This window comes from Lagenorhynchus albirostris, chromosome 6 (genome assembly GCF_949774975.1).
Source record: "Lagenorhynchus albirostris chromosome 6, mLagAlb1.1, whole genome shotgun sequence".
Lineage (NCBI taxonomy): Eukaryota > Metazoa > Chordata > Mammalia > Artiodactyla > Delphinidae > Lagenorhynchus > Lagenorhynchus albirostris.
The window spans coordinates 108,842,898-108,863,321 of NC_083100.1; the positions used below are offsets into that span (position 1 = coordinate 108,842,898).

Here is a 20,424-nt window from a genome sequence, read left to right on the forward strand (position 1 = left end):
ACCCACAGAAAGCATCTTTGTGATGCTGTGGGCTTGATATACAGCGTCAGGACAACTAGCCTGCAAGCCCTTGTGAGCCACCTTCACTATTGGTGCCAAATCCATGTGCCAAGTAAATTTTTCCTTTGTGTTTATTTATTTATTTTTTGCGGTATGCGGGCCTCTCAGTGTTGTGGCCTCTCCCGTTGCGGAGCACAGGCTCCGGACGCGCAGGCTCAGCGGCCATGGCTCACGGGCCCAGCCATTCCACGGCATGTGGGATCTTCCCGGACCGGGGCACGAACCCGCGTCCCCTGCATCGGCAGGCGGACTCTCAACCACTGCGCCACCAGGGAAGCCCCTTTGTGTTTATCTTTAAACCAACTTAAGATCCACTCACTTTTTACCTGGCTGTATCTTGTGCCAAATATTATCTGTGAAATTATGATTTTGATATGCTAGCAGACACATTACTCTGCACACATGAAAAGATACACAAAACGAGTAACATGTTTTTAAACTTCTTTAAATTTAATTCCATCTTAAGTCCTCTGGCAGCCACCAGAGTTATGAATAATACAGTTTGGAGAAAAGCATTGGGTTTTTTTGTTTCTGTTTTTTAATAAATTTATTTATTTTTGGCTGCGTTGGGTCTTTGTTGCTGCGTGCGGGCTTTCTCTAGTTGCGGCGAGCGGGGGCTACGCTTCATTGCGGTGCGCGGGCTTCTCATTGCGGTGGCTTCTCTTGTTGCGGAGCACGGGCTCTAGACGCGCGGGCTCAGTAGTTGTGGTACGAGGGCTTAGTAGTTGTGACACACAGGCTCAGTTGCTCCGTGGCATGTGGGATCCTCCCGGACCAGGGCTCGAACCCGTGTTCCCTGCATTGGCAGGCGGGTTCTGCACCAGCAGGGAAGTCCCCAAGCATTGTTATTTTATAGCATTCTTATGAATCAATGAGTCCTTATATACTTTGACGTATGAGCATTGTTCTCTTGGGGAAACTGAGGCTCAGAGAGTTTAGACAGTAATAAGATCACACAGAGAGTGAGTGACGGGGCTGGGATTTGAACACAGAGCCCCACTAAAGCTGCCCTCCTTGCTTCCCCTCTGCCAGATAAACAGACGAGCCATTGGTAGGATCGCTGTGTCCGTCCTCACCCTGGCCCTCATTCTAGCCTTCTTTTCTCCGGCAGTCCACTCTGGGCTTTGTGGGCCTGGTTCTGAGCACCCTGCATACGCTCACGTACGGCTGGACCCGCGCCTTCGAGGAGAGTCGCTACAAGTTCTACCTGCCCCCCACCTTCACACTAACCCTGCTGGTGCCCTGTGTTGTCATCCTGGCCAAAGGCCTGTTTCTCCTGCCCTGCTTCAGCCGCAGACTCTCCAGGATCCGGAGGGGCTGGGAGAAGGATGGCGCCGTCAAGTTCACGCTGCCAGTGGACTGCGCCCTGGCCCAGAAGACAAGCCATGTGTGAGGTGCCTGACACAGGCACCTGCCAGACACAGGCAGGACAGTGCCCAGAGTCTCTCAGGACTTCTCGCCTTGATCATGCAGGACAGCAGAATTACACACGGATTGGTGGGTTGAGGTCTGAATTCCTGGGACGTGTGTGGTAATATTCAGAATGACACACCTGTGTGTGATATGTATGTCCATATGTATTTCATATATATAACAGGATTTGCAATTATACTTACTTAGCTAAAAAGTTGAGTCCCTGAGATTTCAACCTGTAGATTTAAAAGCAAGTGTCAGATGTTAGGAGAACAGCAGCTCACACTACTGTGACATTGACAGAGAGATGCACAGACTTTTTGCACAGAAAAGGCAGTGAGAGGCTTGCACTTTGGTGGCTTCCATCCATTTGTGCACCTCCCCGCCTGCCCCTTTTTGCTACTTTCCCAAGGCTTTTGCAGAACTGGGGCTCCAAGGTGGCAGGACAGACAGGAGCTCTGCCTGGAGCCCAATTTGGGTGCACAGGGCTGACGAGTCACCAGTGAGCAGGGGGTGCAGCTCCTTCTTTGGCTGCAGCAGGAGGCCAGGCGGGATTGAGGGCACTGGGGGTGAGCCTGTGTCTGTCCTGGGTGCCACCTGAAGGTCCATCCTTTGCCAGGTTGGGGGATCGGAAGGGGGAGGGATTGGAGCTGAGCGTGCTCCCCCTAATTCTCCCGGAGCTGGGAGATCTTTTCCTGAAAGTCAGAAGTCACCACGGCAGCTGCAAATGGATCCTCCCGTGGGAGTGTTGAAGTCACCTCCTTGCCAGAACCACTAATGAACCCTGTCTTGAGAACAAGTGTAATTTCTTTCCTTCCTTTAAGTTGGTGATGCCCGTTCTTTAAACCGCTGTGCCTTCTCACCTTGTAAATCATTAGTTGGAATGTCTCCCAGGAAGGCCTAGAGCAGACCCTTTAAAAGTTGGTTCAGGGGGAGGGGAAAACAAGACCCAGAGCGCTGAGCGTGACAGCCCCGCCCTTCTTGGGACCCCATCCAGAGGGCTGAAGGATGGTTTGTCCTCACTGAACTGGTCCTGTGGAAGGACACTGGGGACCTCTTCAAATACCTTCTGCTGCTACCGGGCAGAGAGCCTGCCTTCCAAGCACCCTGAAAACCACACTGGCTCCAAGTTCCTCCTAATGCAGGGTTATGTTTCAAAACAGCTGGAAGGGCCTTTTCCTCCAAAGCCACAAATCTGAAACACTGCTGCTCCAAAGCACAAGAGGCTGCAGGACGTGTATCCTTGAATCACATGCCATCCCTCACTGATTCCTACTGAAACTGTTTCTATTTCCCCTGTAGAGAGAATCAGCTGTTCTCGGCTGGGCCCCCAGCCCATGGCAGAATCAGGATGATGTGTCATCTTTGAACACAGAGGGGTGCGGCCCTGATGGAGGACATCAGTGAGACGTACCCAGGATGGGCGTGTTGGTCACGCTTATGTTCTTAGGTCTCCTGGGCCAGAGGGCATCTTAGGATGGAATAGAGGCAGCTGGCAAAAGCTGACCCAAGAGTGCCACAGGAGAGGATGCTCCTGCCTCCCCACAGAGACTGCACTTGCTCATGGCTGTGAAGCACATTAGGGTCCTTTAGCGAAAAGGGAAAAAAAGAGCCAAGTGCAAGCATATCTCATTGGGCCAGTGACTGATGGAGGCGAGGCAGTGCAGGCAAAGCTGCCTGCTTCCTGCAGATGCGTTCCATCTGCAGCTCAAAGGCTGAGCGGCACAAGCTTGCCTCCCAGATGGGCCCTGATGGAGTGGCAGCCTTGGCCTCAGAGAGGCTTGCTGGAAAGGAGGCAGGCAAAGCAGACATGTCAGCATTTGCTTGACAAAATGGGGGTCCATCAATTTCCTGCTGATAGGAAGCAGGGAGAACATGGGAAGCTGGGACCCACCAAGGATTATCAAGCCCAGTCGGTATTGGCTGCCCTTTTTCTCTGGCCCTCCCCAGGCCCAGGATGTTTCCTTATACCAAAGATGCTGACACAGAGCCAAGTTTAATGTGCTCCCTTCCCTTCCCCGCCCACCCCCTGCCGCAGGTGCTCCTCAGGCGGGGACAGGTGCAGCAGAGGACCTGGCCACCCCCAAACTGGACAGTCAGCTCATGAGAGGCAGGGTGGGCTGTGTGCTTGGCCTTGACCTGGTGTCTGCTGCTGTCCCCTACCTCATCAGGCAGCTGGCAACAGCACCCCCATGAGAGCAAGTCACTCCCTTACAGCCTGGGACATTCTATGTGCCTCTGGGTACAAAAGTGCCTGAACCAAAGTGCTCTGGAAACCCTAAATGCCATGGTCTGAGGTTGAACGTTGAAAATCTATGCTACTGGAACTGTTTGTGTATTTTGTTTTTACCTTGTAGAGCTTGTCGGAGAAGCAGCAAAAATAAACACCTAACTTCCCGTGAGTTTCAGGCTTTTATTTCTGTTGCACTGATCACCTGCCCATTCATTCGTTCGTTGGCCTGGTGAGCCTCCTGATGGGCGTTTGCTCTGAGTCAGGCAGCGTGCAAAGTGAGCACAGAGTGATCTGGGCTAGAGCTCACCTCTGAGGAGGGGACATGCAGACCTGCAGAGACAAGGCCAGTAAGGATATGGACGAGATCCAGGTGACGAAGTGCCAGGATATGTGAAAGGAGTACCAGGAAGGCTTCCTGGAGGGAGCAGCGTCTGTGCTGTGGTCTGAAGGCTGTGGCTTTAATGTAGGTTACAGCAGCAGTGCCTCTCAAACTGTCATGCGCACAGGAGTTGCATAAGGATCTTGTTCAAACACAGGTTTGGATTCATGGCTCAGGCATGAGGCCCGAGACTGTGCATCTCTAATAAGTTCCCAGGTTACACACATGGTATTGATCCTCAGACAGAGTAACAAGGGCTTAGACAGCTTCCTTTGTCTCTGCTGTGCTATAGTCTATGGCCCACAGACCAGTGCATCTCTGCCCCATGAAGCTTCCTCTGGACTCTGGTTCCCTGGCTGCCCTGGTGAGATATGCCTCTGTACACTGCTGATGCTGCTGCAAGCCCCTTGTTCTCTTAAAGGCAGAGGGAGAAAACACTCCACCAGAGCCACAGCCTTGCACTCTGTGTGCTCCATGTAGGATGCCTCCAGGTAGACCCACCCATCAGCCCTGGGTCCATCAGGAAAACAGGAACTCTTCACAGAACACCCACCTGTCATGCAGTCAGTTGCTCTTCTACTGAAGCAATCAGAAATGTCGTACTGTACTGGGAAATAAGAAGGAAACCTACATGCAGAAAGCAGCCTAGTGACTAAAAACCATTTCTTGGGAACAATAACCAAAAGATGGCTTTGCCATGTTGAGCCCATGAAAAGAGTTTTCCAAAATAAGAAACGTGGCCAGAAAAAAACTTCACAACAAATAATTTTCAAAAAGAAAAATCTTCTGCTTGAAGGTTTGTTTTTCTACTCTGCATCCTCCCACGCATAATGCTGGGAGAGTTAAGTTTAAAAAGAAATGATAAAATCAATGAAAAAGTATCCATTATTTTGGTAGTTCACATAAGAACTAAAGAACAACCAAAATAACTCATATTAGTTAAAGAGAAGAATTATCATTCAGCTACTTGAAAAGCTGAATCTGTTTCAAAAGCGATGAAGGGGGACCCTTGGAAGTACAGAAGCCCACTTGCCCTGGATCTCTTTAGAAAGAGGAAGTTGGCATCACTAGAGCGGAAACTCTCAATCCCACCAGACTAGCACCAACTTTTTCTAACAAATATGTTGAAAATTCCTTTCTACTAACCTAAGACGAAATTCAGAAATAATATAACCTACTTATGTGTGTAGTTTTTTTAATCAGTATAAGGTCTTGATTCAAATATAAAGTATAAATAAATCCAAAGTCTAATTTACACTAATATGCATATAATACTAATAATGAGTAGTAATTATTATAAGTAATAATCTTACAATAAATAAGTTGGTATTGAGAGAAATACAACGATATTCAACTAAACACTGTTGACCCTCTTTATAAATGACATTTTAAAATAGAGGCTAAAGAAGTGTAAGAGAGTGTGTGTGCGCTCACGTGTGTGAAACAGTGTTGAATCCTATGGAGAAGTCAAGTAGGGTGAAGACCAGTAAAAAATGTCCACAGAATTTGAAATATGGAAACTTTAGGGTAAGAATTTCAATGGAATGTTGGGGATAAAATCAAGATTGGGAATGAGTGAGAAGTAAGGAAATGGAGGCTAGTTCTAGATACTCTTTTGAGATTTGGCTGTGAAGTGGGGGAAGAGAGGATTGTAGCTATAGGGGGTTAGAAGGAGAGCTGGTTATTTTTTTCCCATGGTTCTGACCTGAACCTGTTTTAAATGTTTCTGGAAAAGAACAAGATGACCTGGAGTGGTTGAAGATGAGAGAGAGAGAGAGAGAGAGAGAGAAAGATCAAAGTCCTAGAAGGTATGGGAAGAGATGAGGTCCAGAGAACAGGTGGCTTTAGCGAGGAGTGCCAGCTTGTCTTTTAAAATTAGGAGAAAAGAATAGGGGCCAATGAGGGAAGGATTTACTCCTGGTGATGTAAGGTGTGGAAGTTCTCTTCTGATGATGTCTATACCCTTCGTAGAAAAGTAGTCAATGCCATCTGTTGAGAGTGACAGGGAAGGAAGTTGTTTTGGCCCTGAGGGTTGAAGAGGGAGGAGAAGTTTAAAAGTAATTGTTGGAGAAAGTGAAAGGGACCTGACCAGAGAAACATGGTAAGATTAACCTAAAACAAAACACCTTGTTTAGAACAGTTTTTGTCTAAGATGAAACATACTAATTGTGTTTCCTGGAGAGTGTGCAAAGTAGAATTTTTGTTCAGTTAAATTCTATTTTCCCCCACCAATTTCTGTAATAGTTCCAGACAGTTTATCTTAGTTCACTTTGATCTCCAATAGTTACTCAAAATGCTTTGGCTTCATTTTTGCTTTCTCTGTTCAGAAATGAACAGTCATAAATGGAACCTTTGATGTACCTGGCAACCAAAAGCTTCCACTGCTAATTCTCCCATAAAGTGAATAATCAACCCCTTGCTTATTGAGTGTTGATTTTATTTATTGGATCAGAAACCTAGCTTATTTCTATAATATCCGTCATATGCAGAGCCTACTCTTGAAAATCTAATTTTACCCAACAGTTGAAACTTTTCCCCAACTAAAGAATTTATTAGGGCTTAACTTCCTGAAGAGTCTATCTGTTATAAAGCAACTAGTTCCTGGACAAAAAAACAAAACAAAACATACTTTTTAATACACTGCTGAACTCTCAGGAGGTAAGGGAAATCACCAGGCAGAAAATAAATGGGAATACACATGCACATGCAAATAAATGAACAAAACAATGCTCTCTGTGGCTCCTGGCAGAAGCAAATTTAAGTCCTTTCTGGAGAAAAGCAAACTCAGTTCAGATTAACCAAATAGGAACTCAGTATCTAAGATCCACAAACCACAGGGGAGAATCAGCAGAAACACAGCTCCAAGGAAAAGAATTATCAAAATAGAATAATGATATACTAAATATCTAAGGAATTAAAAAGTAGAGTCATGAAAATAAGTAAGCAATGAGACACTATGAAAGGACGAGGCATGATGAAAAATAGAACCTTCAGAAATGAAAAACTGTTGGAAACAAACCTAATTTGAGAGATTTAACAACAGACTAAAGAAAATTAATGAATTCTAAAACGGAGCTGAAGAAATTACCCAGATTGCAAAAAAGAGACAAATGGATTAAAAAATATAAAAGGTTAAAAGACAGAGGTTAAAATAAAAAGATTAACATGAAAATAACTGGAGCTCCAGAAAGAAAGAATGGAGGAGAGGCAAATTTTAAAAAATAAAGGCTAAGGATTTTCCAAAGGTAATAAAGACTGAAATCCAAAAAACCAGAAAAAACAATGCATACCACCAAGCAGGAAAGCAAACTTTAAAAATAAAACCACACTTAGACACACTAAGGAGCCCTTAAAAGTAGCCAGAGAAGAATGACAGATCATTTAAAATTGTGAAATTATAACAGACTTCTTAACAAATTAATGGAAATCAGAAAATAGCAAACTAATATCTTGAAAGTACAGAGAGGAAATAATTGTCAACTTAAAATTGTAAATCTAGAAAAACTGATTTTCAAGAAAGAAGGAAAAATACAAAAATTTAGAGAGTTTACCAATAGTTCTTACCTAAAGAACTTTTAAAAAGTACACTTCATGTAGAAGGAAAATGATCCTAAAGGGGGAATCTGAAAAGCAAGAAGGTATGGTGAGTAAAGACATGGTGACTGTGAAGGTAAATATAAATAAGCCTTATCTATTTAAATTATAATAATGTTTATTTATGTAGTTTTTTTTAAGGGCACACTAAAAGACAGATAACAATGACGTGTAAGTTGATTGAGTAAAGGATTGAGTTAAAATGTTCTGAGACCCTTGTATTTGGGAGCAGGGGAAAATTATGGACTAATTTAGATTTTGTTCAATAAGCCTGGAAAAATGTCAGGGGAAATCACTAAAAAGCTAAAAATATAAGATCCAAAACCTTAAAGGGGAAAAATGAAATAAGAAAGCAAACAAACAATTCTTGAAAATCAAGAAAAGAGAAAAATAACATAGAAAAGGCAGGACATGTTGAAATCAAAAAGTAGGTGTTAGAAACAAATCCACATATATATCAATAATCACAATAAATATAAATGAATTAAACCCTTGAATTAAAAGATAGAGATGACTAGATTGGATTTTCAATATAGTTATATGCTATTTATTTTTATCTTTAGGTAAAGATAAAGGTATAATAAAAGATGTTAGACAAAAGCAAACTAAATGAAAGTTGAGGTAGCTAGGTTATAATCACATAAAGTATACTTTATGACAAGGGACATTATTAGGGATAGAAAGAGTCACTATGGAATGATAAAAGGAAGAATTAAATATTTTATAATTGTATGCATTTAATAATATAGCTTCAAAATCATAAAGAAGAAAAACACTGTGGACAAATCCATCATCATACAAAAAATTATGTGTGTATGTGTGTGTACAACACAACAAGCTTCATATAAAAAATAGGGAACTTATATTCCCCTCAAGAAAACAAATTCAAAACATATTAGACCTGAGCAAATCTCAATAAATTTCAAAGAATAAATATCATATAGAATATATTCTCTAAACATTGTGCAAAAAAGTTAGAAATCAAGAATAAAGGCTATATTTTAAATACCCAAACATTTTGAAATTACATTTCTAAATAAATCATTAATCAAAGAGGAAATTATAATGGAAATTTTTCAAAAATTTAAAACTAAATGGTAATTAAATATCTCCATACCAAAAATTTGAGGATGCAGCAAAAAATATTACTTAGAAGGAAATCAATAATCTCAATAGGAAATAATGCACTAAGAATCCAACCCAGAAAAAGTAAAAAGAGAAATATACTACATATAAGAGCCGAAACTGGTGAAATAGAAAACAAAGATCATTCAAGAGGACTGACAAAGCCAAATGTTGATTTTTTGATAAAACTAATCAAACAGATAAATCTTTGATAAGGCTGGTCATGGGAAAAAGAAAACAGAAAAGCCTCAAAGGAATAATTTTAAGTATAAAAAGACAAAACTATAGATGAAACAGAAATTTAAGAGATGATAAAAGAATACTACAGAGTTTATGTGATTAAATTGGACAACTTAGAATGGACAAAATATAACTTACCAAAAGAAGAAAGTCTGAATATTCCTAAAGTCATTAAAGAATTCATATCAGTAGTTTAAAATTTTCCCACCAAAACACCCCCTCAAGAAACCCAAGGCCCAGATGATTTATCAGCAAAATTCTACTAAACTTTCAAGGAACAAATAATTCCATCTTATATAAACCCTCCCAAATATTATAAAAAGATAAACTACTCCCCAACTTATTCTAAGAGGGAATGAGTAATAATAAAAAGAGACAAGAATTATATAAGAAAGAAAAATTATAGGTCAGTCTCACTCCTAAACATAAATGCAAAACTCCTAAATGAAAATATTAGCAAACTTAACCTTGTGATATATAAAAAGGTCATACATCATGACTAAGTTTGACTTTTTCCAGGAATACAAGTATAGTTTAATATAAATTCTATAAATATCATTCACTGCATTAAAATTTTTATCATCTCAATAGATACAGAAAAAGATAAAATTCAATACCTATTCATGATTTAATTTTTAAATTTCTTAGCAAAATAGTAATAGAAGGGAACTTTCTTAACCTGATAAATGTAATCTATTAAAAACTTATAGCAAATATCATTCTTAATGGTGAAATGTTAGTAGCAGTTCACTTAAAATCAGAAGTAAGGATGTCTGCTATCACCACTCCTATTTAAGATTGTACCAGAGGTACTAGCCAGTGCAAAAAAAGAAAATAATAAAAGAAATAAATGGTATATAGAACAGGAAAGGAAGACACAAAACTGTCATTATTTACCGATAATATAATTGCATATACTAGAAACCCAAAAGAATCTACAAATTATAATAAGAGAATTTAGCTATTTTTTAATAGCTAACTCTCTTTTAATGGGAAACTATGTCTAAATAACTAAAAGAAAGCATGAGAATTGTATCTCACCAAATAGTATCAATAAAGAGATAGAAAATGACCATACTGGACTTTGATCTTGGACTTTCCAGCCTCCAGAACTATGAGAAAATTAGTTTCTATTGTTTATGCCACCCAGTCTATGGTATTTGTTATGGAAGCCTGACCTTACTGAGATAACCATGGAGGCAAGAAGGCAGAAAGATGATATATTTAAGTTGCTAGAAGATAAAGACAGTCAACCAAGAATCCTAAATCCAATAAAACTATCCTTGAAAAATGAAGGAGATCAACTTCCAGCATCAGTGTGAAGAGCTCCCACTCCCCAGTGAAACTGTGAAAATTATTTAAACAAGCATGTAAAGCCTCTGAAAATGGTCCTAAAGGCAAATAGCAAATGGAGAAGCATATGTTTAAGAAAACCTTCCCCCCAAAATTGGTAAGAAAGGCAAGAATGTGCAGTCCTTGAACGAAGACCACTCCCTCCCTCCCTCTCCCAGCTCCGTGAGGTAAAGACTCCAGACTCCTGCAGCCAAGGACACAGGGCCCCCTCTCCTCAAGCTCAGTTGAAGGAACTTCAGTGTTTCTCAGCCTATCCCCAGCTGCCTATTGCTGAGGCTGATTCCAAGCAAGTGTCCTTGAGAGGTGGGAGCTCCCTTCTTCTGTTCAGCCCCCACTTATAGAATAGAGGTTGTACCTTGGTTGTGGCATGCTGAGAACACTGGGGCCCAACTGCCCTTGCCCCAACTGATGAGGTGGGTGGCTTCATGCCAGGAGAGACAAGACAAAGGGACTTCAGGCTGCCGCCATCACATTCCAGTGATCGCTCAGCTCCTAGAGAAGGGGTATGATCAAAGAGAAGCTTGTCATCATCCCCACCTGCAGCTCTAGAGCCCTGGCTCAGAGATTTTGCCTGGGTGGAGAAGCAGGCTGTAAAATAGGTAGCTCTTAATCTCTTCCCAAAGGAACTGATTTTCAACAGAGCATGGAAAACTTCAAACCTAAGAGCACTGTCAAGAACAGTGAAGGTTTAGGTGAAATGCAATGAGGGAGAGATTCATGGATTTTTAAGAAAACACAACCTAGGGACCTCCTTGGTGGTCCAATGGCTAAGAGTCTGTGCTCCCAATGCAGGGGGCCTGGGTTCGATCCCTGGTCAGGGAACTAGATCCCACATGCTGCAACTAAAAAGATCCCACATGCTGCAACTAAAGAGCTTTCATTCCACAACTAAAAAAAAAAAGATCCTGCATACCACAGCTAAAAAAAAAAAAAAAAAGATCCTGCATGCCACAACTAAGAGCCGGTACAGCCAAATAAATAAATAAATATTTTTTTAAAAATTAAGAGAAAACACAACCTAGACTGTAGGGTGGCTAGTTTATGAGAGAACTATGGAATAAGACTGCTGGGAGGAACCCTCTTGGAGTCAGAACAAATATCAAACACAGACCTCAGAAACTATTCTTTCAAAGGAGCCACACTTTGATTGGATTAGTTTGTAGAACATTTATGCCCTGGGGCATTATTGGAAACAATAGATCAATAAGCTAGCAATGAGTGGGGTTTAACAACTGGGTGTGGTCAGGGAAAGAGAGAAGAAGAACCCTACAAATACCACTATCATCCCAAGGTGACTGTGGGAATATCCAAATTGGGCCTCCTCAGCCTCTGTGCACCAGTGCCTAATTGAATCTTGGAGACAGAGTTTTGGGTGAAGTAGAAAAGAATAGCTTTATTGCTTTGCCAGACAAAGGGGGACACAGCGGGCTCCTGCCCTTGAAAACTGTGTGTCCCAACCTGGGAGGATTTGGTGAGGAGTGTTATAGAAATAGTTCAAGGGTGGGGTTCCTGACAAGATTAGGGTGTGTGCAGGGCCTGCCCTCCTTTAATCTGGTCTCAGATAATCTCTTGATGAGCTTCTCTGGTTCCTTTACTCTGGCCTCAGGTGGTCTTCTCTGGAATGAAGAATGTTGACATCTTCCATTTGTTGGGGGTTTCCGTTCTATAAAGATATTGTTATGTGTATCTCTTGAGGACCCTGCCCCAAGGCTGCACTATTGTTTCTTGTCTGTTCCTCCCTTGTTTCTGCATCCGCTCCCTTCCCTGATTAGCAACTGTTTGAATCTGCCCTTTGGGACTCAGGGAAGGTCATGGAGGCTGGAGTCTGTTCCCTACAAACAAGGAATGGGGGACACAGAAAGGCTTCTGAGCCCAGGAGCCCTGTAGGGTCCTGCTTGGTTTCACTGCCTGAGGAGCAACATCAGAGGCTTCACACTTTATGGGAGGGAGAAAATAAATGTCACTAAAATAATCTAGTCACTAAAAAACAAACAAAAATAACAAATCTTGGTGGCGGGAAGGGGGAACCCAGAACCCAGAGTTGCTACAGTATATTATCTAAAATGTCCAGTTTCCAACAAAAAATGATGAGGCATGCAAGAAACAGGAAAACGTAACCCATACGCCATGGGAAAAAAGCAACAAAAGCTGCCTCTGGAAACAACTGGATATCAGATTTTACAGAAAAGACCTCAAAATACCCATTATAAATATGTTCAAATATGAAGGAAAAAAGAAGACATTCACAGGTAATAAAAGCTGAGATAATTCATCACTAGCTGACCAGCCCTGCAAGATATACTAAAGGAAGTTCTTCAGGCTGAACTGAAAGGACACTAGACAGTAACTCAAACCTAGATGAAAAATAAAGAACACCAATAAAGGTAACTACAGAGGTAAATATATAAATGTATTTTTTATTTGTAATTTTCTCCCATCTGATTTAAAAGACAATGTGTAAAGCAGTAATTATCATCTGAGTTGATGGGCACACAGTGTATAATGATGTAATTTATACAACAATAACAGCACAAAGGAGGGGGGATGGAAAGGAGCATATGGGGCAAAGTTTTGTATAATACTGAAATTAAGTTGGTATTAACCCAAACTAAATTGTTATAAGTTAATATGTTAATCACAATTCTAAAAACAACCAGTAAGAAAATAATATATAGTAAAAGAAATTACAAGGGAATTAAAATGGTACACTAGAAAATGTCTATTTAACACAAAACAAAAAATAATGCTGAAATTGAGGCACAAAAAAGAAGATATATAGAAAACAAACAGCCAGATGGAGACATAAATCCTAATTTATCAATAATTACATTATATGTAAAAAGACCAAACACTCCATTTAAAAGGCAGACTGGATTTTCTTTAAATGACCCAACTATCTGTTGGCTGAAAGAGAAATGCTTTAGATTCAAAACCACAAATAGATTGAAAGTAAAAGGATAGAAAAAGATATTCTATGCAAACAGTAACCAGAAGTGAACTAGCATGACTCTCTGAAAAAAGACAAATAGATTTAAGACAAAATTAGTTAATGGAGACAACATTTTAAAACAATAAAAGAGTCAATATATCAAATATATATAAATCTTGCACCTAACAACCCCTCAAATACATGAAGTAAAACCTGTCAGAATTGAAGAGAAAAATAGACAATTCAAAAATAATAGTTGGAGACTTCAATAGCCCACTTTCAGTGATGGATAGAAAACTTGACAAAAGAGCAATAAGAAACTCCAAGATTTGAACACTATAAACCAACTAGACTTAACACATATCTATAGAACACTCCAACAGCAGCAGTGTACACCTTCTTCTCAAGTACACAGGGAATATTCTCCAGGACAGACTATACAGTAGACTATAAAACCAGTTCCAATAAATTTTAAAAGACTAAAATTATACAAAGTATGTTCTCCAACCACAATGGAAAGAAATTAGAAATCAATAACAAAAATATATTTTGGGAATTCACAAATATCTGGAAATTAAATAACATATCAATGAGTCAAATAAAATAACACAGGAAATTAGAAAATATTTTGAGATGAATGAAAATAGAAACATAACATACCAAAGCTTATAGGATATAGCTAAAGCAGTGCTTAGAGGAAAATTATAGCTATAAATACTTATATTTAAAAAGAAGATCTCAAATCAATAATCTAAATAAACTAGAAGAGCAAGAGCAAACAAAACTCCAACAAAGCAGAAGGAAGGAAAAATAAAGACTAGAGTGGAAATAAATGAAATAGAGAATAGAAAAACAATAGAATCAACAAAACCAAAAAATTGGCTCTTTGAAAAGATCAACAAAATCGACAAACACAGACTGATCAAAAATAAAACACAGAAGCCTTAAATTATTAAAATCACAAATGAAAGCAGGGACATTACTACTGATCTTACAGAAATAAAACAAATTATAAGGGAATACTATAAGCAACTGTATGCCAACAAATTAGATAGCCTTCTAGGACAAATTCCTAGAAAGTCACAAACTACTGACACCGAGTCAAGAAGGAACAGAATCTGAACAGACCTGTAACAAGTAAAAAGATGGAATTAGTAATCAAAACAACTTCCTACAAAAAAAAAAAAAAAAGCCCCTGGAACTTCCCTGGTGGTCCAGTAGTTAAGAATCCACCTTCCAATGCAAGGGACGCAGATTCAATCCCTGGTCGGGGAGCTAAGATCCCACATGATGAGGGGCAACTAAGCCCATGTGCTCTACAGCCTGCGCCACAACTAGAGAGCCCACGCACTGAAACTACTGAGCACACGCACTCTGGAGCCTGCACACCACAGCTGGAGAGAAACCCGCGCACCGCTATGAAGAGCCCGCACGCCGCAACAAAAGATCCTACACGCCGCAACTAAGACCTGATGCAGCCAAATAAATAAATAAAAGTTTTTTTTTAAAAAAAGCCCCTGACAAGGAGGCTTCATTAGTGGATTCTACCTAATGTTTAAAGAAAATTAACAATAATCCTTCACAAACTCTTCCCAGATATAAAAAAATATGTGAACACTTCCTATTATGGGTTGAACTCTGTCCCCCCAAAATTCACATGTTGAATTTCTAAGCCCCCAGGACCTCAGAATATGACCTTATTAGGATATAGTCTTTACAGAGGTAATAAGTTAAAGCGAGGTCATTAGGGTGGGTCGTAATCCAATATGTATGGATTACTTATTATAGTTGTATGTAACATATCATTGTGTCCTTATAAAAAGGGGAAATGTGGACATAGTTATACACATAGGAGGAAGATAATATGAAGAGGCATAGGGAGAACATGGTCATCTACAAGCCAAGGAATAGGCCTAGTATATACCCATCCCTCAGAGCCCTCAGAAGGAACCAACACTGCTGCCACCTCGATTTTGGACTTCTACCTCCAGAATTATAAGACAATAAATGTCTATTGTTTAAGCCACCCAGTTGGTAGTAGTTCGTTACAGCAGCTCTAGCAAACTTCGATATTTCCCAACACATTCTGTGAAGCCAGTATGACCATGATACCAAAACCATACAAAGATATCACAAGAAAACTACAGACCAGTATCCTTTCTATAAATATAGACACAAAACATTCTCAATAAAATACTAGAAAATTGAATCCAGTAACATATAAAAAAGAGTTATAGATCATGACCAAGTGGAAAAGCAGTGTAATACACCATATTAATAAAGGACAAAGATCACATAACTATCTCACTAGATATAAACAGAAGAAAAAGCATATGACAAAACCCAACATCCTTTCATGATAAAAACACACAACTGGGCTTCCCTGGTGGCGCAGTGGTTGGGAGTCCGCCTGCCGATGCAGGGGACACGGGTTCGTGCCCCAGTCTGGGAAGATCCCACATGCCACAGAGCGGCTGGGCCCGTGAGCCATGGCCACTGAACCTGCGTGTCTGGAGCCTGTGCTCTGCAACGGGAGAGGCCACAGCAATGAGAGGCCCGTGTACCGCAAAAACAAAAAACAAAAAAAACACACAATTGATTAGGAATAGAAGGTAACTTCCTCAACCTGATAGAGGGAAACTATGAAAAACCCATAGCTAACATAGTGGTGAAAGACTACTTGATTTTCTCCTAAGATCAGGAAGAAAACAAGGATGTTCACTCTTACCAACATTGTACTGGAGTCTCTCCAGGGCAATTAGGCAAGAAGAGAAATAGAAGGCATCCAGATGAGAAAGGAAGAAGTAAACCTACCTCTGTTTACAGATGACATGATCTTGTATATAGGAAATCCTAAGGAATCCACTAAACAATTAGAGCTAATAAATGAATTCAGCAAAGTTATAGGATATAAGATCAATATGTGAAAATCAGTTGTACTTCTATGTCCTAGCAATGAACAATACAAAAATTAAACAATTCCATTAATAATACCACCAAAAAGACTAAAATACTTCAGAATAAATTTAGCGAAAAGGTGTGAGTACACTTAAGTACACTGAAAACTATAAAACATCATTGAAAGTAATTAAAGAAGACCTAAATAAGCAGAAAGATGCCCCATCTTCATGGATTAGAGACTTAACGTTTTTAAGATGACAATATTCCCCAAACTGATCTACAGATTCAATGCAATCCCTATCAAAATTCCATCCAGCTTTTTTTTTTGCAGAAATTGACAAGCAGATCCTAAAATTCATACGCAAATGCAAAGAGCACAGAATAGCCAAAACAATTTTGAAAAGAACAAAGTTGGAGGACTTTCAAAAACTTACTACAAAGCTACAGTAAACAAGACTGGCATAAAGATAGACATACAGATCAGTGAAATAGAATTTAGAATCCAGAAATAAACCCATACACTTATGGTCAATTGATTTGAAACAAGGGTGCCTATTGAATGGTGAAAGAATAGTCTTTTCAACAAATGGTGCTTGGACAACTGGATAGTCACACACAAAAGAAAGAAATTAGACCTTTACCTCACATCACAGATAAAAATTAACTCAGACGGATCAAAGACCTAAACAAAAGAGCTAAACGATAAAACTCTTAAAACATACATGTGAATCTTCATGACCATGGATTAGGCAATGGTTTCTTTGATATGGCATGTAAAGCACAGCAACACAAGACAATAGATGAATTGAAATTAAAAACTTCTGTACTTCAAAGGACATCACCAAGAAGTGAAAAAACAATCCACGGTATGGGCGATAATGTTTGCAAATAATTTATCTGATGTGGAACTTATATCCAGAATATATAAAGAACTCTATTTTTTTAATACTTACTTATTTATATTTATTTTGGCTGCCCTGGGTCTTAGTTGCGGCACACGGAATCTTTAGTTGTGGCATACAGGTTTCTTAGTTGCAGCGTATGGACTCTTAGTTGCGGCATGTGAACTCTTAGTTGAGGCATGCATGCGAGATCTAGTTCCCCGACCAGGGATCAAACCCAGGCCCCTGCACTGGGAGTGTGGTGTCTTACCCACTGGACCACGAGGGAAGTCCCCTATAAACAGCTCTTACAACTCACCAATAAAAAGACAAATAACCCAGTTTTTTGGATCTAAATAGGCAAAAGACCTAGACATCTAGAAAACGGTTTGGCAGTACTTCAAAAAGTTAAACGCAGAGTTACCATATGATCCAGCAATTCCACTCCTAGGTATATACCCCCCAAAATTGAAAACACATGTTTATACAAAAATTTGTATATGAATGCTTATAGCAGCATTATGATAGCAAAAAAGTGGAAATCACCCAAAATGTCCATCAAATGGACTAAACAAACAAAAATGTGATATATCCATACAATGGAATATTATTCAACCATAAGAAAGAATGAAGTACTGATACATGCTACAACATGGATGAACCTTAAAAAACATTATACTGAGTGAAAGAAGCCAGACACAAAATGCCACATATCACATGATTCCTTTTATATTATGTGTCCAGAATGGAAATCTAGGCTGAAGGGAGTGGGAATGGGGAATGACTGCAAATAGGTACAAGATTTCTTTTCAGGGTGATGAAAATGTTCTAGAATTGGATGTTAGTGATGGTCATACAACCTTGTGATGTGCTGAAAGACCACTGGATTGTACCCTTTAAGGGGTAATTTTTTTTTTTTTTTTTTTTTTGCGTTACTCGGGCCTCTCACTGTTGTGGCCTCGCCCGTTGCGGAGCACAGGCTCCGGACGCGCAGGCTCAGCGGTCATGGCTCACGGGCCCAGCTGCTCCACAGCATGTGGGATCTTCCCGGACCGGGGCACGAACCCATGTCCCCTGAATCGGCAGGCGGACTCTCAACCACTGCGCCACCAGGGGAAGCCCTAAGGGTAAATTTCATGGTGTGTGAATTATATCCCAATTAAAAGAAAGTGATTCAGAAGTAAATGTGAATAAATTTTAGGACTACTTTAACCAATTTAATTCACATATATTTTACTTATGTGGATTCAAAAGAGTGATAGATGATAAAAATGCTTTTCAAAAAAGGATAAAATAGACCATGTTAAGTAATAAGAAAGCATTATGTCATCTTTTAATTGACAGCAATTTTTCTTTTTTAGCTGCACCAAAATAATGTTACATCTTACATGGATAGCTTCTTAGAGCCAGTGAAATATGGTATGACAGAAGTAGCATCACAGGTTACTGGAAAAAAGAAGGTAATTATCAATAAATTGTGCTGGGATAATTGGTTACACATATAGGGAAAAATCGAATCCCACCTCACACTACTTACTAAAAACAATTCCAGATAAAGACTCAAGTTTCAAAGAAGAAAGCACAGAACATCTTTATGACAAAGGGGCAGAGAAAGATTCTTTAACAAGACAAAAAAGGCACTAAGCATAATAGAAAATAGTGATATATTCAACTAGAGTAAAATTTTTAAAGTCACTGCATTGCACATGTTAAAATGGTGAATTTTATGTTATATGAATTTTACCTGAGTAAAATATCAAGAACTCTTATCAAAAGGTACCATAAATATGTGAACTAAAAACAGAGAAAAGTATATTCTCTAAGAACTAAAATTAATTTAAAAAAATGACTACCCAAAAGAAAACTGGACAAAAGACATGAAAGGCAATTCATTGAAAAGAATGAATGCAGGATAAATAAACATATGAAAAGATGTCTGACCTCATTATGATTCAGGGAAATGCAAACGAAGATGAACCATTTCCATCTAGCAAATATGAAAAATCAAGAAGTCTGACAATACCAAGTATTGGCAAGCATGTGGATCAACAGGGACTTTTGTATTCCGACAATGACAGCATAAATTGATACAACATCGCTAGAAAACAATTTACAATTACCTTGTAATATCAGATATTTGCCCTAAGAACCTGTCATTTCTCCCATAAGTATACTCAGAAAAATTCTTATAGGTATACAACAATAAACTCTATAAAAATATTCATGGGGGTTCTGGGAAGGCAGTAACCTTGGTAGTGTAACTGTTTAACCTCTTCAAATTCTCCATAAGGATACACAGAGCAGCCAGGATTGGCCAAACTGAAAACCCAAGGGCAATCACTACTACAAACTAAATGACACAGAACCCACAAACCCTAAAACCTGACTGGGTGGAGACACACCTACAAGACCTGCACATCCCAGCAGCTGTGTCAGAGGAAGCAACAGAGCATGTGACAGACCTAAGAACCTCAAATAAGTAATCCAGCAGGCCAACTGTAGAAGGGCACTAGATGCAGGGAGGGGTCTGCTTACCCCCAGAGCAGTGGTACAAGGGCGGAGTCTGAAGGGGCCAGTGGAGACAGGACCTGAGAAACACTCAGAGCTGACAAGCTCAGGCTCCCATCTAGGACACATGCCAACTGAGGAGGGACTGCCAGGAATAGAATACAAAGGGAGCAGGTCAGGAAAATAGAGAAAAGGGGGGAAAAAAAGAGGATCCTGTTAAAAGTAGTCAGGAGATCTCAGGAAGTGAGGTGCCACAGTTCTTTAAGACTTAAAACCGCGGAAGAGGATATTCTAAAGCTGTAAAAGTAGAACAACTTAAATTATACCTCCTTTCTATAAGTTAGGGAAATCTAATATTATGTATGCATAAGTAACAGAAAAGGATTGAAGTCAAATCCCATGCAGTTATTTAAAGAAAAACTAAGGAGCAGAATAACATCCCAGCAGATAATAAAAGCATGCCAGATGAAATGCACAGATGAGAACAATAGCCTAATATTTCAACATGGCAAGAGGAAGAAGAGATGGAAAGGGGGCCTACAGATTAAAAGAGATCTAGGGCTTCCCTGGTGGCGCAGTGGTTGAGAGTCCGCCTGCCGATGCAGGGGACGCGGGTTCGTGCCCCGGTCCGGGAAGATCCCACGTGCCGTGGAGCGGCTGGGCCCGTGAGCCATGGCCGCTGAGCCTGCGCGTCCGGACCCTGTGCTCCGCAACGGGAGAGGCCACAACAGTGAGAGGCCCACATACCGCCAAAAAAAAAAAAAAAAAAAAAAACAGAGATCTAAAGAAGACATCTGAAGAAAGAAAA

The 20,424-nt window shown here is 40.1% G+C and overlaps 1 protein-coding gene across 2 annotated transcripts in view; it reads left to right on the forward strand.

The window, feature by feature from the left end:
* The window catches only part of STEAP3 (STEAP3 metalloreductase), a 79,728-nt gene that overhangs the window by 38,128 nt on the left and 21,176 nt on the right, over positions 1 to 20,424 (forward strand). Inside the window, exon 5 of one of the 2 annotated variants that reach the window (XM_060151533.1) lies at positions 1,172 to 3,875. The exons of the other annotated variant lie outside the window; for it this stretch is intronic. Coding sequence (XP_060007516.1) covers positions 1,172 to 1,453 — 282 coding nt within the window. The 3' untranslated portion in view covers positions 1,454 to 3,875. Of the gene's footprint in view, positions 1 to 1,171; positions 3,876 to 20,424 lie in introns of those variants that run through there. 2 annotated transcript variants of the gene reach the window in all.